Genomic DNA, 16,320 nt, shown 5'->3' on the forward strand with positions numbered 1-16,320 from the left:
CTCTTTATTACCTGTAATTGATTACCCCTTACAGCTTTTCCCTTCCTCCTTCCCAGACCCCCTCCCTTTGGGAGGCATGCTGCTGATGTTGCAGGCCTCCCCTTCGGATCTTATCAGGGCTCAGCTTCTCCTCCACTGGTGCTGGGTCCCTGCCTGTCCGCAGTCTTTCCTTTGTCTCTCGCTGGCTACCACCCGTCCCTGTTGCTTTGGGCCCGCTCACCGGAGGTAAGGACAGCTGTCATCAGAGGTAAGGACAGCCGGCCTCGCCAGACACAGAAGTTAACGAATCTGAGACCAATGCCCAAGCTTTTAAAATTCTGACTGATTCTCCCAAGTAACTCAGAGTAAGTGTAGCAGTTGGTAAGATGGCTCCTGGACCCACTGCCAGCATTTATCTTCCAACAGTCCTCTCTTATCATAGGTATTGCCCTTCATAGCAGGGGAATGCAATAGGCTAGGAGAGCTACTCCAACAGAGAAAGTAAAAATTATTTAAAAAAATATTTTTAGAGGATTTTATCATCTCCCAAAGAAAACAAAAGAAACACTTTCCGAGAAACACACAGTTCAAGGCACAACCAGTTACAGTTGACCCTCCTTCAGTCTGAGAACTTTTCTCCCAGCTTCTTCACTGGCAGTTAACTTCCACACGCTTAGAGATCTGCCTAGAGATCTTTCACACGCCTAGAGATCTCTGCCTGCCAATCTAAGTCCCTGACAACAGTTGCTGTGCTTCACACCAGAGCCCCCAGGCCAAGCAGGATCTACACTACACCATTCTTACTTAACCTGTCCGTTCTTCACAGGTAGTCAAATCTTGTTAAAATCTTTATCATTCCTGCTTTTCCACAAAATACTTCACATGAATATGCAATCTGTTCTCTTTGAACTGTATCATCAATATACAGCATGGTCATTTGGTGTCTTCAGTGATTATATACATACTTTTCAATCAATCATGATTCAAATGAGTATACACACACACACACACACACACACACTGTAGTGAATGGTGTTCTCAGATTTGTGGTTGGGATTGTTTATTTCTGTATCTGTTTCCCATCTCCACACTTCATTTCCAATTTTCCTGAGACACAGTTAGCAAAGATTGTATCCAATGCAATCTAAAGATGGTTTCACAATGGATTGTGCGTAAATCTTTTTTTTTTCTGAAAGTGTGGCAGGAAATATCGTAGAAACATAGGAAGCTGCCTTACACCGAGTCAGACCATTGCTCAGGACTGTCCACTCGGCACTGACCAGCAGCAGCCCTCCCAGGTTTCAGGCAGGAGTCTCTCACCTGGAGATGCTGCCAGGGAGTGAATTTGGGAACTTCTGCATGCCAAGCAGATCTGTCACTGAGCTATGCAGCCCCTCCTAAGGGAAATATTTTACAGTGCTCACAGGCGTTTCCCATCCAAATGCAAACTAAGGATGGACCAACGGTCTGACTCCGCAAAAGGCAGCTTCCTCTGTTGCGATGGGACAAATCATACTTGCTACCACAAGACCAGTTCTCTCCCTGCAAGCTAGAAGAAGTACTTTCCTTGGAGATACTCAAAGATGTGCAGATTGTTCTTATCTCGGGAGAAATGTCAATATATATGAAAGGATGAAGAATGCTTCTGTATGCAGAACGCCAACTTGACAATGGGGGAAATGATCAAAGGGAGAGGGGCTCTACTTTCTGTCTTGTCACCACCAGACATAGAAGGGGCAGGCATGAGAGAGGCACTGTTCCCTCTAAGGCGTGTGCATGCTCACAAGTTTTTGGATGTCCGCTTAGTTCATTTTGGATCCCGCTCGGGTTGGATCAGGAAGGCCCCATTCTGAATGCATGTGCGCACACACTGCTTTGAGACTGCCGCCCAGAACAAAACTCATTCCGCACAGAGAAGAAAAAGATTAGAGGGACCACTGGAAACAGGTGCCACTTTTTGCTGGGGACATCAGCAAACATCTGTCCCTATCCTCCCACTTTTAGACAAGCTTATTCAAGAACCTAGGAACAGTCCTGCTTAAGGCTGCTCAAGGCTCTCTCAGTCCAGACCCAGTTTCCCTACTTTGGCCCACCAGATACCGCTAGGAAGCCCCCGAGCAGGATGGCCTATGGCCATCGGGACCAGTAGCCACCGATAGGCCTGTCCTCCATGAATTTGTCTAAACCCCTTTGAAAGCAGGGTGGATTTGATTTAAATCAAACTGATTTAAATCACGATTTAAATCACGATTTAAATCACTAGCAGGGTGGATAAAAATAAAAAAAATCCGATTTAAATAAAAAAAATCCGATTTAAATAAAAAAATCCATTTTTTGATTTAAATCGGATTTTTTTGATTTAAATCGGATTTTTTTTATTTTAATCCACCCTGCTAGTGATTTAAATCGTGATTTAAATCAGTTTGATTTAAATCAAATCCACCCTGTTTGAAAGCCATCCAAGCTTGTGGCCATCACTGCATCCTGTGGCAGAGAATTTCACAGATTAATTCTGCTCTGTGTGGAGAAGTGCTTCCCTTTGTGGGTCCTAAATTTCCTGGCAATCCATTTCAGGAGATGACCCCTAGTTCTAGTGCCGAGCCAGAGGGAGAAAATTCTCTCTCTATCCACTTTTTCCACACCATGCATCATTTCACAAACCTCCATCATGTCTCCCACTCGTCACCTTTTTAATAAACTAAAACACTTTTGATGTTGAGTGCTTCTGTTGTGATTTGATTTCACAGAGCTGCTTATGTTTTTAAAACACTGGGCTTTAAAAAATTTTTGGGTTTATTTACTTATTTGATTGCTATTCATTTTTCAAGGGGCGGTTGAACTTTGGCAAGTAAAACATTTATTTTATTTTTTACTTATATTTATATCCTGCTCTTTCTTTAAAAAGCCCAGAGTGGTATACATGGTTATGTTTATCCTCAAAGCCATCTTGTGAAGTAAGTTAGTTTGAGAGAAGCGACTGGCCCAGAGTCACCCAGTGAGTTTCATAGCTGAATGGGAATTTGAACTCGGGTCCCCCTGGGTCCTAGATCAACACTCTATCCACTATACCACCAAACGGTACTTGAAGTACAAACATTTGTTAAAAAGCAGGGTATAAATTAAATGAATACAATAAATCTTTTAGGGGCTGGCTGTGTCTTTCACAAGGAGCTCATTTCTCTGTGTCCATTATTTCTCCTCTATGCTCTCAGGCCAATGAAATCTTTTTTGCTCTCAGAGAATGCAGGAAGAGGCAAACATGCCATTATTCAAATTTCAGAGTCATCCAGGGCAATTTAGATGCAAATGAAAATGGCAGAGGCTTTTCAAGAAGACCACTTTAGGAAATAGGATGTGACACAAGAGTGGAAACTCTCAAGGTGAAAAAATAATGGAGCATCAAACCCGAGGTGAATTTGGCTAGCTGCTGCAGTGCAGACCCTTGGTCCATCTCGCTCAGTACTGACCGCACAGACTGGCAGCAGCTTCTCCAAGGTTGCAGGCAGGAGTCTCTCTCAGCCCGATCTTGGAGATGCTGCCAAGCAGGGAACTTGGGACCTCAGATGCTCTTCTCAGAGCAGCCCCATCCCCTAAGGGGAATAGCTTATAGTCCTCACATTCAAATGCAACCCAGGGCAGACCCTGCTTAGCAATGGGGACAGTTCATGCTTGCTACAAGACCAGCTCTTCTCGACTCTGAATTTATTTAAGTCGACCCCCTTAAAAAACAACAACTAGAAGTTAAATAAAGGTCACCAAAAAAAAGGAACCAAAAGGTTATCTTACTCTGAATTTAGGACAACCCCCACCCCCATTTCAAGGATCAAAGAACTTGGGAAAAACCTAGTCTTGCATTCAGGTAAATAGGGTACAAAGTAGGGTTGCCAACATTTCATTGCCAAAATGAGGGACACAAGTTGGGGGGGGGGCTGGGAGATGCAGGCAATGGTAATCAAGAGCCTGAGCATCAGTGACATATATGTTATTGAATTATATTCATAATAATAATGCTGCTGACTTATATCTATATATATGTAATTCCCCTGGGTGTGCCCAGGAGAAATGCATCCCGGCAGCCCAGCTGATTGGCTGGGCTGCAGGGGGCGCCTGATTGGCTGGCAGCACACCCAGGAGAATTCGCTTGCTGGGCGGCTGCTGGCCCAGGGCCGCGGTGGCGGAGCCCAGCGAGGCGGTGGGCCCAGCAAGGTGGTGGCGGCCTCGGCCGTGAGGTGGGGTGAGGTGGCGGGCCCAGAGCGATGGCGGCGGGCCAGGCCGTGGTGGCGGGGCCCAGCGAGCGGCGGGCCCAGCGTGGCGGGGCAAGGTGGCGGGGCCGGGCCCGGCCGCGGAAGCGAGGCGGCGGGACTGGCCGGGCCGCGGAGGCAAGGCGGCGGGCCTGATGACGGCACTCTGGGGCCGGCGGCGGCATCGGCATCGGCGGCACTCTGGGGCCGGCCAGGCCCGCTGGCGGCGGCGGCCGCACTTTGCCCCGCCCGAGACGGGGGGCGGGAGGAGAGAGAGAGGTAGCCTGGCCTGGCCCGGCCGCGGAAGCGAGGCGGCGGGACTGGCCGGGCCGCGGAGGCGAGGCGGCGGGACTGGCCGGGCCCGGCCGCGGAGACGAGGCGGCGGCGGCCACACTCAGCCCCCGCAGGGCGGCGGCGGCCGCACAGGTCAGCTAGTTAATAATAATTCTTATTATCATATGAATCATATTTTCAGCTGCAGGCGGAAAATTAGGTCCTTTATTGGCTCAAGTGGGCTAACTGATGGGAGAACATGTGGCTGGAAACCCCCCCCCCATAGTTCAGTCGCTGCAGGACAAGCTATTTGGCACACAGAAAGCCCTGCCGGGCTCAGTCCCTGCCATCTCCACCTGACAGGGTCAGATGCTGCATGACCGGTTATCCTCAATGGGCAGGATACAGACACGGAGGGAGAAAGAAGTTTCCATACTGGAAAAGGATCCAGGATCCAGCGTGGTGTAGTGGTTAGAGTGCTGTACTAGGACCGGGGAGACCCGAGTTCAAATCCCCATTCAGCCATGAGACTAGCTGGGTGACTCTGGGCCAGTCATGTCTCTATCAGCCCAACCTACTTCACAGGGTTGTTGTGAGGAGAAACTTAAGGATGCAGTACACCGCTCTGGGCTCCTTGGAGGAAAAGCAGGATATAAAATGTAAATGGGAAACACCTCTATCGGGTAGCAGCGATCTAGGAAGATGCTGAAAGGCATAATCTCATACTGAGCAGGAGGAAGCAATGGTCAACCGCTCCTGTATTCTACTAAAGACAACCACAGGGCTCTGTGGGCACCAGAAGTAGAACTCGACTTGACGGCACACTTTACAACAAATGGTATGCCTATGAGACGCTAAAAATAAAATAAAAAACAGACATACACTGGTTTAACTGCTCAAACTAGGATCCTTCTTGAAGAAAGGCAAGACTAGAAGACACCTCTCTAGCTTTTATACAGAACCATTACCCAAGGAGAAAGAGTGTGCAGATTATCTGTGCCTGTTTGTCCTCCAGTTTATTTTATTTTAAATATTTTATTTGGGTAGTTGAACACGCACCCACACAAACACACCTACCCAACAAACAGAAAACCTGGAAACAGCTACTTAGAAATGAGAAGATGATTTCAAATATATGTTTTAAAAGTATGTATCTTACAGCTAAAACAAGTAGCTAATATTTAACCAGATAAACTGCTTTTACGAACTCTGATTAACTGACCACTCAAGTCTCGCGAAGTTTACTCTGGGTTTAGATTCAAAGCACACTCATTCAGACAGCACAAACAATGTTCTCCAAGGCAAAAGCTTTGGATCAAGAGGCAGGTCTCAAACCCAGAAGCCGCAGAAAGTGTTCAAGAAAAGTCGAAAACTGCTCGTTCTTCTCTCCCCCAAGTCCAGCTGGGGGCCCTCAGAGCAATCCAGAGCAACACTTCTATCTAGTTCTGGCCTGACAAACTGGCAACTGCAAGAGGCAGTCCAGTGAACTCTCGGCCTATTTCCAAGAGGAACAAAATGGACATAAAAGGCTTACCTTCTTTCTTGGGTTCCCAAGTGTTGGAACTGGGAGGTACAGCTTGTTAAAAATGTTGTGAGTTCAAACTCTCCTCCGTTTCCTTTCATGCACATGAAAAACCTTTCTACTCTGGGCCTTGCGGTTTGCAAGTCCAGTGGATTTACTGCCTGCTTCCCAATTCCCCAAAGGCCAAACTCTCCCTACAGCTCTTTCTCAGTTGTAGGAACAAAATGGTCCGGCAAAGGGGGAGGGGCCTAAGGGCCTCCTTTTGCTATGTTAATTCTGAGAAGCATTCAAAAGGTCAGGTCTGCAACTCAATGACCACCTGGCTGGGAGGAAATTATGCTGGTCTAAAGTGACCTCAATAAGTTCTCTTTCATTTTATCCTTGTGTCTGGCCTTAGCAACATTGGCTGTGAAGAATCACCTTCAAGGGGACAAATTCAGTTGTGATTCTGTCTTTATCGGTATAATCTCTCATTGCCAGAGCATCCACAAAAGCATAAAGTGAGGTATTTTCCCTTGGTTTAAATTCTGAGTAGTCACACCCTCAAGTCATACAAAACACACAGAACTCTTCAGCAGGCAAAGTTACCCCACTAATCAGCAAAGAAGCACCTTTCAAAGTAGTAATTCTCTTCTATTTCAAATGGGAAAATCAAGAGTCCCTCTTCAACCCCAGCACAGTATCCCTCCAGTGACTGTTGCTGGTGTCAACCTTCTCTTTCTTTTGAGATTGTGAGCCATTTTGGGACAGGGAACCTCCTTATTTATTTGTTTTTCTTATTCTATGTAAACTGCTTTGAGAACTTTTGTTGAAAAGCAATGAATAAAAATTTGTAATTGTAGGCAGCAGTTCTGTTACCGGGATCCCCAGATGTTGTTGACGACAACTCCTGTCATCCTCAGCAACAATGGCCTTTGGCTGGGAATGATGGGAGTTGTAGTCAACAATGTCAGGGAATCTCTGTTACAGGGAACACTGGTAGGCAAAACCCCTGTCCACAATAGATAACCCTGCCTGCACAGAGTCCGTGTCATTCTGGATAGCACCAAGCGTGAGCAGGCCACACACATAAAATGGTAGGAATAAGTGCCAATTCTCAACTATAGAGAATGCAAGGGGTTTTATCTCTCAGACCCCAAGTGGATGTACTTGAAATGTTAGGCTTGATCTTATTTGTCTCAATGTAAACTAACTTGAAAGTAGCGTTATCTAGAGTCAGCTGTGCTTGAGAATGTAGATTTCAAGGGACCAAGGCATACCACTGGACTGCAAGTGTAATTCATTAGCTACAGTGCAATGTAATGTAGTTACACTGTAACTTAATGCACACAGTAATCCTATATAATAAAGCCCTTAGTGAGAATTCGTGGCCTTGGAACGTTGGTATCTGTGTCCCTGTCTCCCTGGGTTGTTCTAGGCCTGCGCGAAGCGCAGGCCCAGAACAGCCCAAGGGAGACAGGACTGCCAACGCCAGTGTCCCAAAGCCATGGGCAGACATTTGACAGCAAACACTCGACCTCCTGCCGTCGCCCGCCCGCCCACCCTCCACCACCGTGGAAAAGCTCAAACCACCTGCGGGCGGCAGTTCCTTGCCGCCCCGCGGAGCTAACAAGAAGAAACCTCGGTGAGAGCCGGCAAGGGCGAGAACCGCAGGGAGCCAGAGGCGGCGGCGGCTCCAGGCCACCCGCAGGCAGCATTTCCTTGCAAGGCGGCCTCTTGGATCCTGCCACCGCGGCGGCGGATCGATGCGCCTCCAGCAGAGCCACATTGTGGCTGAAAGCAAAAGAGCACGCCGCGCAGCTCATGCAGTTCACCATCCTCCCCGGGAACAGCACAGGCAAAGAGGTGTGCTAAGTGGCCCTGCGGGAGGGGGCGGCGGGCAGGGGGCAGCCCAAGGTCGCCTCGCCTGAGGAACGAATCCAAGACCAAAATGGGAGTGAGAGAGAAAGAGAGAAATCTACAAACATATTTAAAACAAAATAAAAATAAAAATGGGGGGGAGGGCCAAGGACCAGCAACTGAGAGGACACCGGGGAGGTTCTCCTCCAGTGAGGAACTTGGAGAAAGCCAAGCTCTTGCTTTTGCTGCTTCCCGAGGGGCAGATGAGCAGGAGACGCTCCTTCTGAGCTGGTCTCTTTCCACAACCTGCGTTTCACTCTGTTCCTGTTCCTTGATCAGCAAGCCACACACCAAGTAGATGTGGGGGCGGGGAGCCAGCAAGTGGGGGAGATTGTGGAGAGGCGAGGCGGGGATCGAAGCTGATGCTTAGCCCCCCACCCCGCTCTTTCCCTTTCCTCTATCCGTTTTGTCAAAATCCCATCCTGGGCCATTCATGTACGGAGAGGAGTGTTGGAGACTTCAAAGCAGGAGGACACAAACCAAGGAGGCTGCTGACAGGAGCCAAAAGGAAGGGATGCGGTGGAAACCAAGCAGCGCACTTAAGGCAAAGGGGTCTGGTCTTTTTTTGTCCTTGAACACTACACCAACCAAGGGTATTATAGCAAACCAAAGGGAAATACAGTGCTAGAATATGAACTGTTTCAAGTCACTAAACTGTGATGCTCGATACTGTACATACCATTGTTATTAAAAAAATAAGAAAACGACAAAAACAGAGCTTTGTATATTTTAAATGTTATATAACAATTGCACTCAGTGTAGTGTTTGTACAAGTTTGTCATTTCTGTAGACTCTTACTGTGTTGTAGATATCATAGGGTCCCTAGACAAATATTTATGTACAAACCCTTTATTTAACTTATTAACTGTAGGGGTTCCCGAAGCATGAAAAAGAGAGAAAAGGAGGGAGACAGACAGACAGAAAGGGCATCGCTATGGTACTTTTGTGTAATGTTGTTATTGCTCTCACTTTTCCTTGCGACCACGTGGGAAAGTGTCACCCATAGAAAATAAAATATATCTATCTATCTATCTATCTATCTATCTATCTATCTATCTATCTATCTATCTATCAACACACACGTTTATGAAAGAATTCTAAAAGCTACCTGGAGCTGCAGCGTTGGACGCAGTCAAGGGGGAGGGGATGCCAAGAATTTGGCTGGGTCGGTAACATTCAGAACAAGGGACTGTGGCAAAAAAAAAAGAGAGAAAGAAAGAAAGAGAGAGAGAGAGAGAGAGAGAGAGAGAGAGAGAGAAACAGAAAAGTGGGGGGAAAAAAGGTGAAGAACACTTAAAGGCGGGAGATAAAGCTAGCGCCCGTTATCATAACGGGCTTAAAAATACTAGTGTAATATAATGCTGTCTACTTTCTCCTTATTTATTCAATTTATATGCTGAACATATACTGAGAGAAGCAGGATTGGAAGAAGATGTGTGGTTTTAAAATTGGAGGAAGAAACATCAATAACCTGCGCTACGCTGATGACACCACTCTGACAGCTGGGAATGCGGATGATCTGCAAGCTCTAGTAATGAAAGTCAAGGAGAACAGTGAAAAAATGGGACGACTAAATGTAAAGAAGACTGAACTGATGACAACGGATACAGCAACCAGCCTCAGAATTGATAATGAGGACGTTGAAGTGGTGGGGTAGCTTCTGCCTTTTAGGATCGACCATCAACAGTCAAGGATCCAGCAGTCAAGAAATACGCCGCAGACTAGCACTCAGGAGGTTTTCAATGAAGGCCTTGGGAAGGATATTTGGATGCCATGACATGTCTACACATACAAAGATTAGAATCGTTCAGACAATGTTTTTCCCCTTGACACTCTATGGATGTGAAAGCTGGACTTTGAAGAAGCAAGATAGAAAAAGCATTGACGCTTTTGAAGTTTGGTGCTGGAGAAGACTCTTGAGGATACCATGGGCAGCCAGGAAAACAAACCAATGGATCCTAGAACAAATCAATCCAGAATTTTTACTTGAGGCACAAATGACCAGGCTCTAGGGATGTGCATGGAACCGGCAGTTCCACTGGTTTGAAGGTGGCGGGAGTGCCACTTTAAGAGTGGGGGAGGGTGCACTTACCCCTCCCGCCGCTTCCCCCTCTCCAGCATCCTTTGTTAAGAAAGTTGACCGGGGTGGCAGCCTACCTCCCTGCTGCCCTGTTGGCCGGATATGGCCAGAAGTCCCCGATGCGCAGGGGAAAGTAACATTGGTCTTACCGTGAAGGGTTCTTTTTCCTGGTGGTAGGAGAGCCTCAGGAACGGGTTATGCAGTGAGCATGCTCGAGACAGAACTGGACATGTGACTCTTTGTGGGCGTATCAGCCTCCCAGTTCCAGAGATGTTGAGCGAAGATGATATGAGTCTTGTAGAAAGAGAGAGCTCGTCGGCAGCCGAAGGCCTAAATAACTGTAAACTGTTCAAATAGAGAACTAGACAACACCATGACAAATTAATAAAAGACAAAAACACAGCAGAAGGTTGGAGTAGGAGTCTGGTTACCCTGAGAGTCGCCTGACACCTCCCTTCTTTAACCACCCACAGTCGGATAAGTAAGAGCATCCGGGCGGGGCTGAGGCTCTCCTACCACCAGGAAAAAGAACCCTTCACGGTAAGACCAATGTTACTTTTTCCCCGGTGGTAGGAGAGCCTCAGGAACGGGACTTGCCCAAGCTTCATATTATAGTCCCGGGTGGGACGGATGCGACTAAAGCACCTGTTGTAATACCGTGCGGCCAAAGGCCGCCTCCCGTTCATTATATTCCGATATCTTGTAGTGTTTGATAAATGGTGAAACAGAGGACCAAGTGGCCGCTCTACAGATCTCGGATAGGGGGACATGTGCCGAGAAAGCCGCAGAAGTAGCGGCGCTTCTCGTGGAATGAGCGGTTACCCCCCCCGGTGGGCTCAGGTGTAAGGCTGAGTAAGCCATTTTTATGCAAGCTCGTATCCACCCAGCCAGTGTAGAACTTGAGACCTTTCTACCCATGGAGTGGGGGTGAAAGGAGACAAATAGGGCGTCTGTTCTCCGGAATTCCTTGGTTCTTTTAAGGTAAATACACAATGCCCTGCGGGCATCCAATTTGTGCCATAATTTCTCCCTCCTATGGCTAGGAGAGGGGCAGAAGGAAGGGAGAACGATAACCTGGGACCTATGAAATACTGAGTTGACCTTAGGTAAAAATGTCTCATCAAGTCTCAGGATGACCGCGTCATCCTGAAAGGTGCAGAATTCCTTTCTGGAGGATAGTGCCCCTAACTCGGAAACCCTCCTAGCTGAGGTGATAGCTACTAAAAACAGGACTTTATAAGAGAGGTTTTTAAGAGAAGTCGTTGTGAGGGGCTCGAAGGGTGGCTTGGTAAGAGCATTAAGCACCTTGTTGAGGTCCCAAGTTGGAAAACGCCGAAGCGTAGGAGGAGCAAGATTCGTGGCTCCTCTAAGGAATCTGGTAATGTGAGGGTGTAGGTCGTGTTTGTTTTTCAAGGTGATATTGAGAACAGAGGACAGGGCTGAGACCTGTCTGCGCAATGTGGATGGACGGAGGTGTGGTTTTAGCCCTTCTTGCAGAAAACTCAAAACTTCCGGAACCCCTGCGTGCAAGGGATCTACCCCGTTCTGGAACGCCCATTTGAAGAAAGCTGACCAGGTGACTTGGTAGATGCGTTGAGTGGAGGCCCTTCTGGACGCCAAAATGGTGTGTATTACAGAGTCTGTATACCCACGATCCTCTAACTCTGAGCGTTCAACCTCCAAGCGCTCAGTTGCAACCAGGTGGGGTCTGGATGAAGGACTGGACCCTGTTGCAGGAGGTCGTGTCGTTGTGGCAGGAACCATGGCTTTTCGACCGCCAATTCGACTATTGTGGAGAACCAGGGCCGTCTTGGCCAGTGCGGTACGACTAAGATGAGATCCGCCTGCTCTTGAATCGCTTTCCTGAGTACCTTCATGATTATGGGGATCGGAAGGAAGGCGTACATCAGACCCCTTGGCCAGGGAGAGAGTAGAGCGTCCGTTCCCTCTGCTCTGTGCGATTGGTATCTGGTGAAGTAGCGCTGCAGTTGATGGTTGTGGTCGGACGCGAAGAGGTCCACCGCTGGATTTCCTAGTCGATCCGATATCTGGGCAAAGATCTCTGGGTGTAGTGCCCATTCTCCTGGATCCAATGCCTTGCGGCTTAACCAGTCCGCCAGGTTGTTCTCCTCCCCTTTTAGGTGCTCTGCTGAGATGGACAGGATATTCGACTCTGCCCATCTGAACAGGCGGTTTGACTCCTCCATCAGTTTTCGCGATCTGGTGCCCCCCTGACGGTTTATGTGGGCTTTGACTGTCACATTGTCCGTTCTTATAAGGACATGTTGATTCGCAATCAGGCTCTGGAAGTGGATAAGAGCCAGTCGAACTGCTCTTAGTTCCAGCCAATTGATGGGGTGACGTGCTTCCCCCGGTGTCCATACTCCTTGAGTGAATAGTTGTTGGCAGTGTGCCCCCCAGCCGGTGAGACTGGCGTCTGTTGTCAGGACTATCCTGGGCGGAACTTCCAGTAAATGGCCTTTGGTCATGGCTGGGGAAAGCCACCAATGTATTGACCTCTGGACTTGTCGTGGTAGGCTGATAAGTGTCTTCTTGCCCGCCATCACGTGGTCCTGCCATGGGAGAAGAACCCATTGTAGTGGCCGGGAGTGCCATCTGGCCCAGGGGGTGCAGGTCAAACATGCTATCATGCTCCCTAGTGCCTGGGATAATGTCATGACATCCCACGTCTGTTTGGTCAATAAGGGCTGCAGTTGTAGCTTTAATCTTTCTCTTCTCTCCTGTGACAACGAAATTGTGCCCCGTGCGGTGTCGAATAGGGCCCCGAGGTGGACTAGCTGTTGTGTTGGTTCCAGGTGACTTTTCTGAACGTTTACGACAAAACCGTGGTCCCCCAGGGCCTGCAGTGTGGTTCTGATGTCCCTGACTGCCTGAGCCCGGGATCTGGCTCTCAGAAGTAAGTCGTCCAGGGAAGGGTGGATATGGATGCCCCTGGTGCGGAGGAGCGAGATCAGGGACACCATCACCTTGGTGAAGACCCTCGGGGCGGACGATAGGCCGAATGGTAGGGCTCGATATTGGAAATGGCTCCCATTGTATGAGAATCGAAGGAACTGTCGCGATTGAACTGCGATCGGGATGTGCAGGTACGCCTCCGACAGGTTGAATGCTGCCAAGAAGTCCCCTGCTTGTATGGTTTCTTTGATTGATTGGAGGGACTCCATGCGAAACTTTCTCTTCGTCACGTGTCGATTGAAGGCCTTCAAATCCAAAACGGCTCGCCAAGAACCGTCTTTTTTGGGTACAAGAAATAGGATAGAGTAAGTGCCTCGAAAAAACTGAGAAGGAGGGACCGGTTCTATGGCCCTGATCTGAAGAAGATGTTGTATTGCTTTTAGCATTCGAAGATGTCTCTCCGGAACAGAAGACCTTGCGGTGGAAATGAATCTTTGATGAGGAATGGATGACAATTCGATGTTGTAGCCGTTCGTGACTACCTCTAGCACCCAAGCGTCGGCGGCTGTAGACATCCAGGTGGTGCAAAAGTCCGAAAGCCGGCCGCCTACGGGGGTAGCGTCATTGTTTTCTGTAAGATGTTGCACCTGAGAGCGATTTCTGGTGCGCGCCTCTGCTGTTGCCTCTGAAGCGTTGTCTCCACTGGTACTGTCCCATTCCTTTGTTCTGGAAGTATCTGTAGTCTCTATTCTGGAACCCCTGGTTGTGAGCTGGCGAAGGTTGGTTGGCATGTTGTCTGAAGGGGCGAAAACTGCGCGGGGAGCCACGAAAAAACGCCCGAGGGTATCTACGAGCAGTAGGCAATATTTTCTTTTTATCCCAGGACTCTACCAGAACTGGTTCGAGGGCCGGGCCAAAAAGGTTTTCACCCGCAAAGGGGGCGGAAACCAAGGCCAACTTTGACTTATAGTCTACATTCCATGATTTGAGCCACAAGGCCCTGCGGATTGCCACACCCGCTACCATGGCCCTAGATGATTGTTGGATTCCGTCTAAACTGGAATCTGCCATCAGGGCTGCCGCTTTAGCCATCTTATTAATTCCCTGACGGAGCTTGGGCAATTCTGGGGGAACCAATTTGACCAACTCCTTAGCCCAGAGCAGGGATGCTCTGGCGAAAATCGAATTTGTGGTACCTATCTTAATGGCAGATGCCGTGGCCTCATGAACCTTCTTAAGTAATGACTCACAGCGCCTGTCCTCCTGTGTCCTAAGTTGCTCCTGTCCCTCAGCTTGAACAATTGCCCCTGACACTAGTTGTGCCACCGGAGGTTCTACCTTAGGCATGGCAAGGAGCTTTGAAATGTCATTAGTTAGAACATAGTGTTTTTTGGGGATATTGCCAATGGGTTTGGAGGCCATGGCCCGTTGCCACTCAGCACATAGCACATTCTTGAATAATGGAGGAAAGGGAACTGTGGGACTCACCGCCTCCGACGTTGGGAAGACTTGCTGGTCCAGTGTGTGCGTGGTGCTCTCTTGCTCCGGTGCAGCCACGTCATTGATTATGCGTTTTGCTTTTGCTAATAATACTTCAAAATCAGCTGAGGAGAAAAGTCTTGCATTGTTAGGTATGGGAGGAGGAATCTCCTCGTCTGACAATTCCCCTTCTTCCTTATCTGACTCTGGTTCGACTGGCAATTGGGGGGAATGTTCCCCCGATGATGAGTGAATGTCTGGAGGGGCCCCGGGGCGTGTGGGTAGGAGACTGGCAACTGAAGTACCCAGCGGGGGTGGAGGTGGGAGGGGTTGAGTAACCCCGGTAGACACTGGGGTTGGATGTTTTGGGAGCTTTGGTGCCTTGGAGTTTCCCGACCCTGATGAGGAGGATGGGGATTGCCTGTGTCTTTTTCTGTGTTTTTGTGTCAGAAATCTGGGCAGAAAAGAGCCTATTTCTGACTGAGGGATTGCCCTGCGTCTGGGGCTTGAATCTGGGGAAGAGGAGGATAACCTCGATAAACCTCGCCTGTTGGGTTGCCGCCTGTGACCTATCCTAGGTCCAGGTAGGCAATTCAGCTGTTTTTGTGTTGGTGCTACAGAGTTCTGTGGGGGAATGGAAGTATTCTGGTCAGCATGTGCTTGAGGTTGCAGAGAGACTATTTCTCTTCTGAAAAATTCTCTTAACCACTCCGTGGCTGCTGGAGAAAATGGATCTGTACTCACGTGGGCGAGAGGTGTCGTGATTTCCCCCACTGGGTCGTTAATCGCGGGAATGTCAGTCGCTTCCCCTTGCAGAACCGGGGTCTGTATTCCATTGGCAGCCGTTACAATGCCCACCGGGCAACGGTCAATAGAATTATTTCTCTCTGTGGTGCTTATCGGTATTGTGCCCACCGGGCTCCGAGCCACCAATGTCTGCTTGTCGCTTTTCTTAAGGGCTTCCTTTTGTTTCGCGCCGTTTGCCGCCATTTTAGTTCTGGAGCGGCGGCAAACCGCTTGAATAAGCAAGCGCTCACTCAGGCGCTTGTGCCCCTCCGCCTTGGGCAGGGACTCCTTGCGTTTCTTTTTCTTTTTTAACTTTTGCTCCCCCAAGTGCTTAGACTTTCTGCTCGCCTTAGCATGAACGTTAGAGCTAGATGCCTCTGCTGTGAGCTCCTGGGGGGCAGCGGAGACGGAAGCGTTCGTACTGGGCAATCTGATCAGATCGGAGCTAACGGCCGCGGAGGTATCTTCCCGCTTGCTGCCCAGGTGCTGCGGCAGCATGGAAGCCTCCGATAGGGACCCCTGAAGGAGTTCCTCTGCGTGCGATCTGTCCATAAGGACAATGAATGAACAGCAAAGCAGAAAACTAAAAATATAACAATTTGGTGCTCCAATTATAAACAAATCCAAAGTAAAAAGATCAATTTGCAGCCAGAACCAATTTGGAGTCAAATAGAGAAACGACTCTCTTCCCCCCCTTGCACACCGTCAGGACAAAATAGCAACACGAATACAGATAAGAAAAGGTAAGAAACAGAATAGGACAAGGGTAAGAATATAGAGAAACACTTGCCGAATACAGAGCTCTCTCAAAAACAGTCTAATCTCGAGCGAGACAGAACTGGAACTGGGAGGCTGATACGCCCACAAAGAGTCACATGTCCAGTTCTGTCTCGAGCATGCTCACTGCATAACCCGTTCCTGAGGCTCTCCTACCACCGGGGAAAAAGTGACGGGAGGGGAAAGCGCACCTTCCCCTGCTCTTAAAGCGGCACCCCTGCTGCCTTCGAACCACCCTGCCGCAGTTCTGTGCACATCCCTACCAGGCTCAAACTATCCTACTTCAGACACATGATGCAAAGACCCAGCTCCCTTGAGAAGTCCATAATGCTGGGAAAAGTGGAAGGAAAGAGAAGAGGATGACCAGC

General features: G+C 48.8%; 1 protein-coding gene across 7 annotated transcripts in view; it reads right to left on the reverse strand.

The window, feature by feature from the left end:
- LRWD1 (leucine rich repeats and WD repeat domain containing 1) overlaps positions 1-16,320 on the reverse strand; it is a 46,635-nt gene that overhangs the window by 10,579 nt on the left and 19,736 nt on the right. The window contains exon 1 of one of the 7 annotated variants that reach the window (XM_053275540.1): positions 10,144-10,500. The exons of the other annotated variants lie outside the window; for them this stretch is intronic. Within the exon in view, the coding sequence (XP_053131515.1) occupies positions 10,144-10,485 (342 nt within the window). The 5' untranslated portion in view covers positions 10,486-10,500. Of the gene's footprint in view, positions 1-10,143; positions 10,501-16,320 lie in introns of those variants that run through there. 7 annotated transcript variants of the gene reach the window in all.

The sequence above is a fragment of the Hemicordylus capensis genome, chromosome 12 (assembly GCF_027244095.1).
Source record: "Hemicordylus capensis ecotype Gifberg chromosome 12, rHemCap1.1.pri, whole genome shotgun sequence".
Taxonomy (NCBI): domain Eukaryota; kingdom Metazoa; phylum Chordata; class Lepidosauria; order Squamata; family Cordylidae; genus Hemicordylus; species Hemicordylus capensis.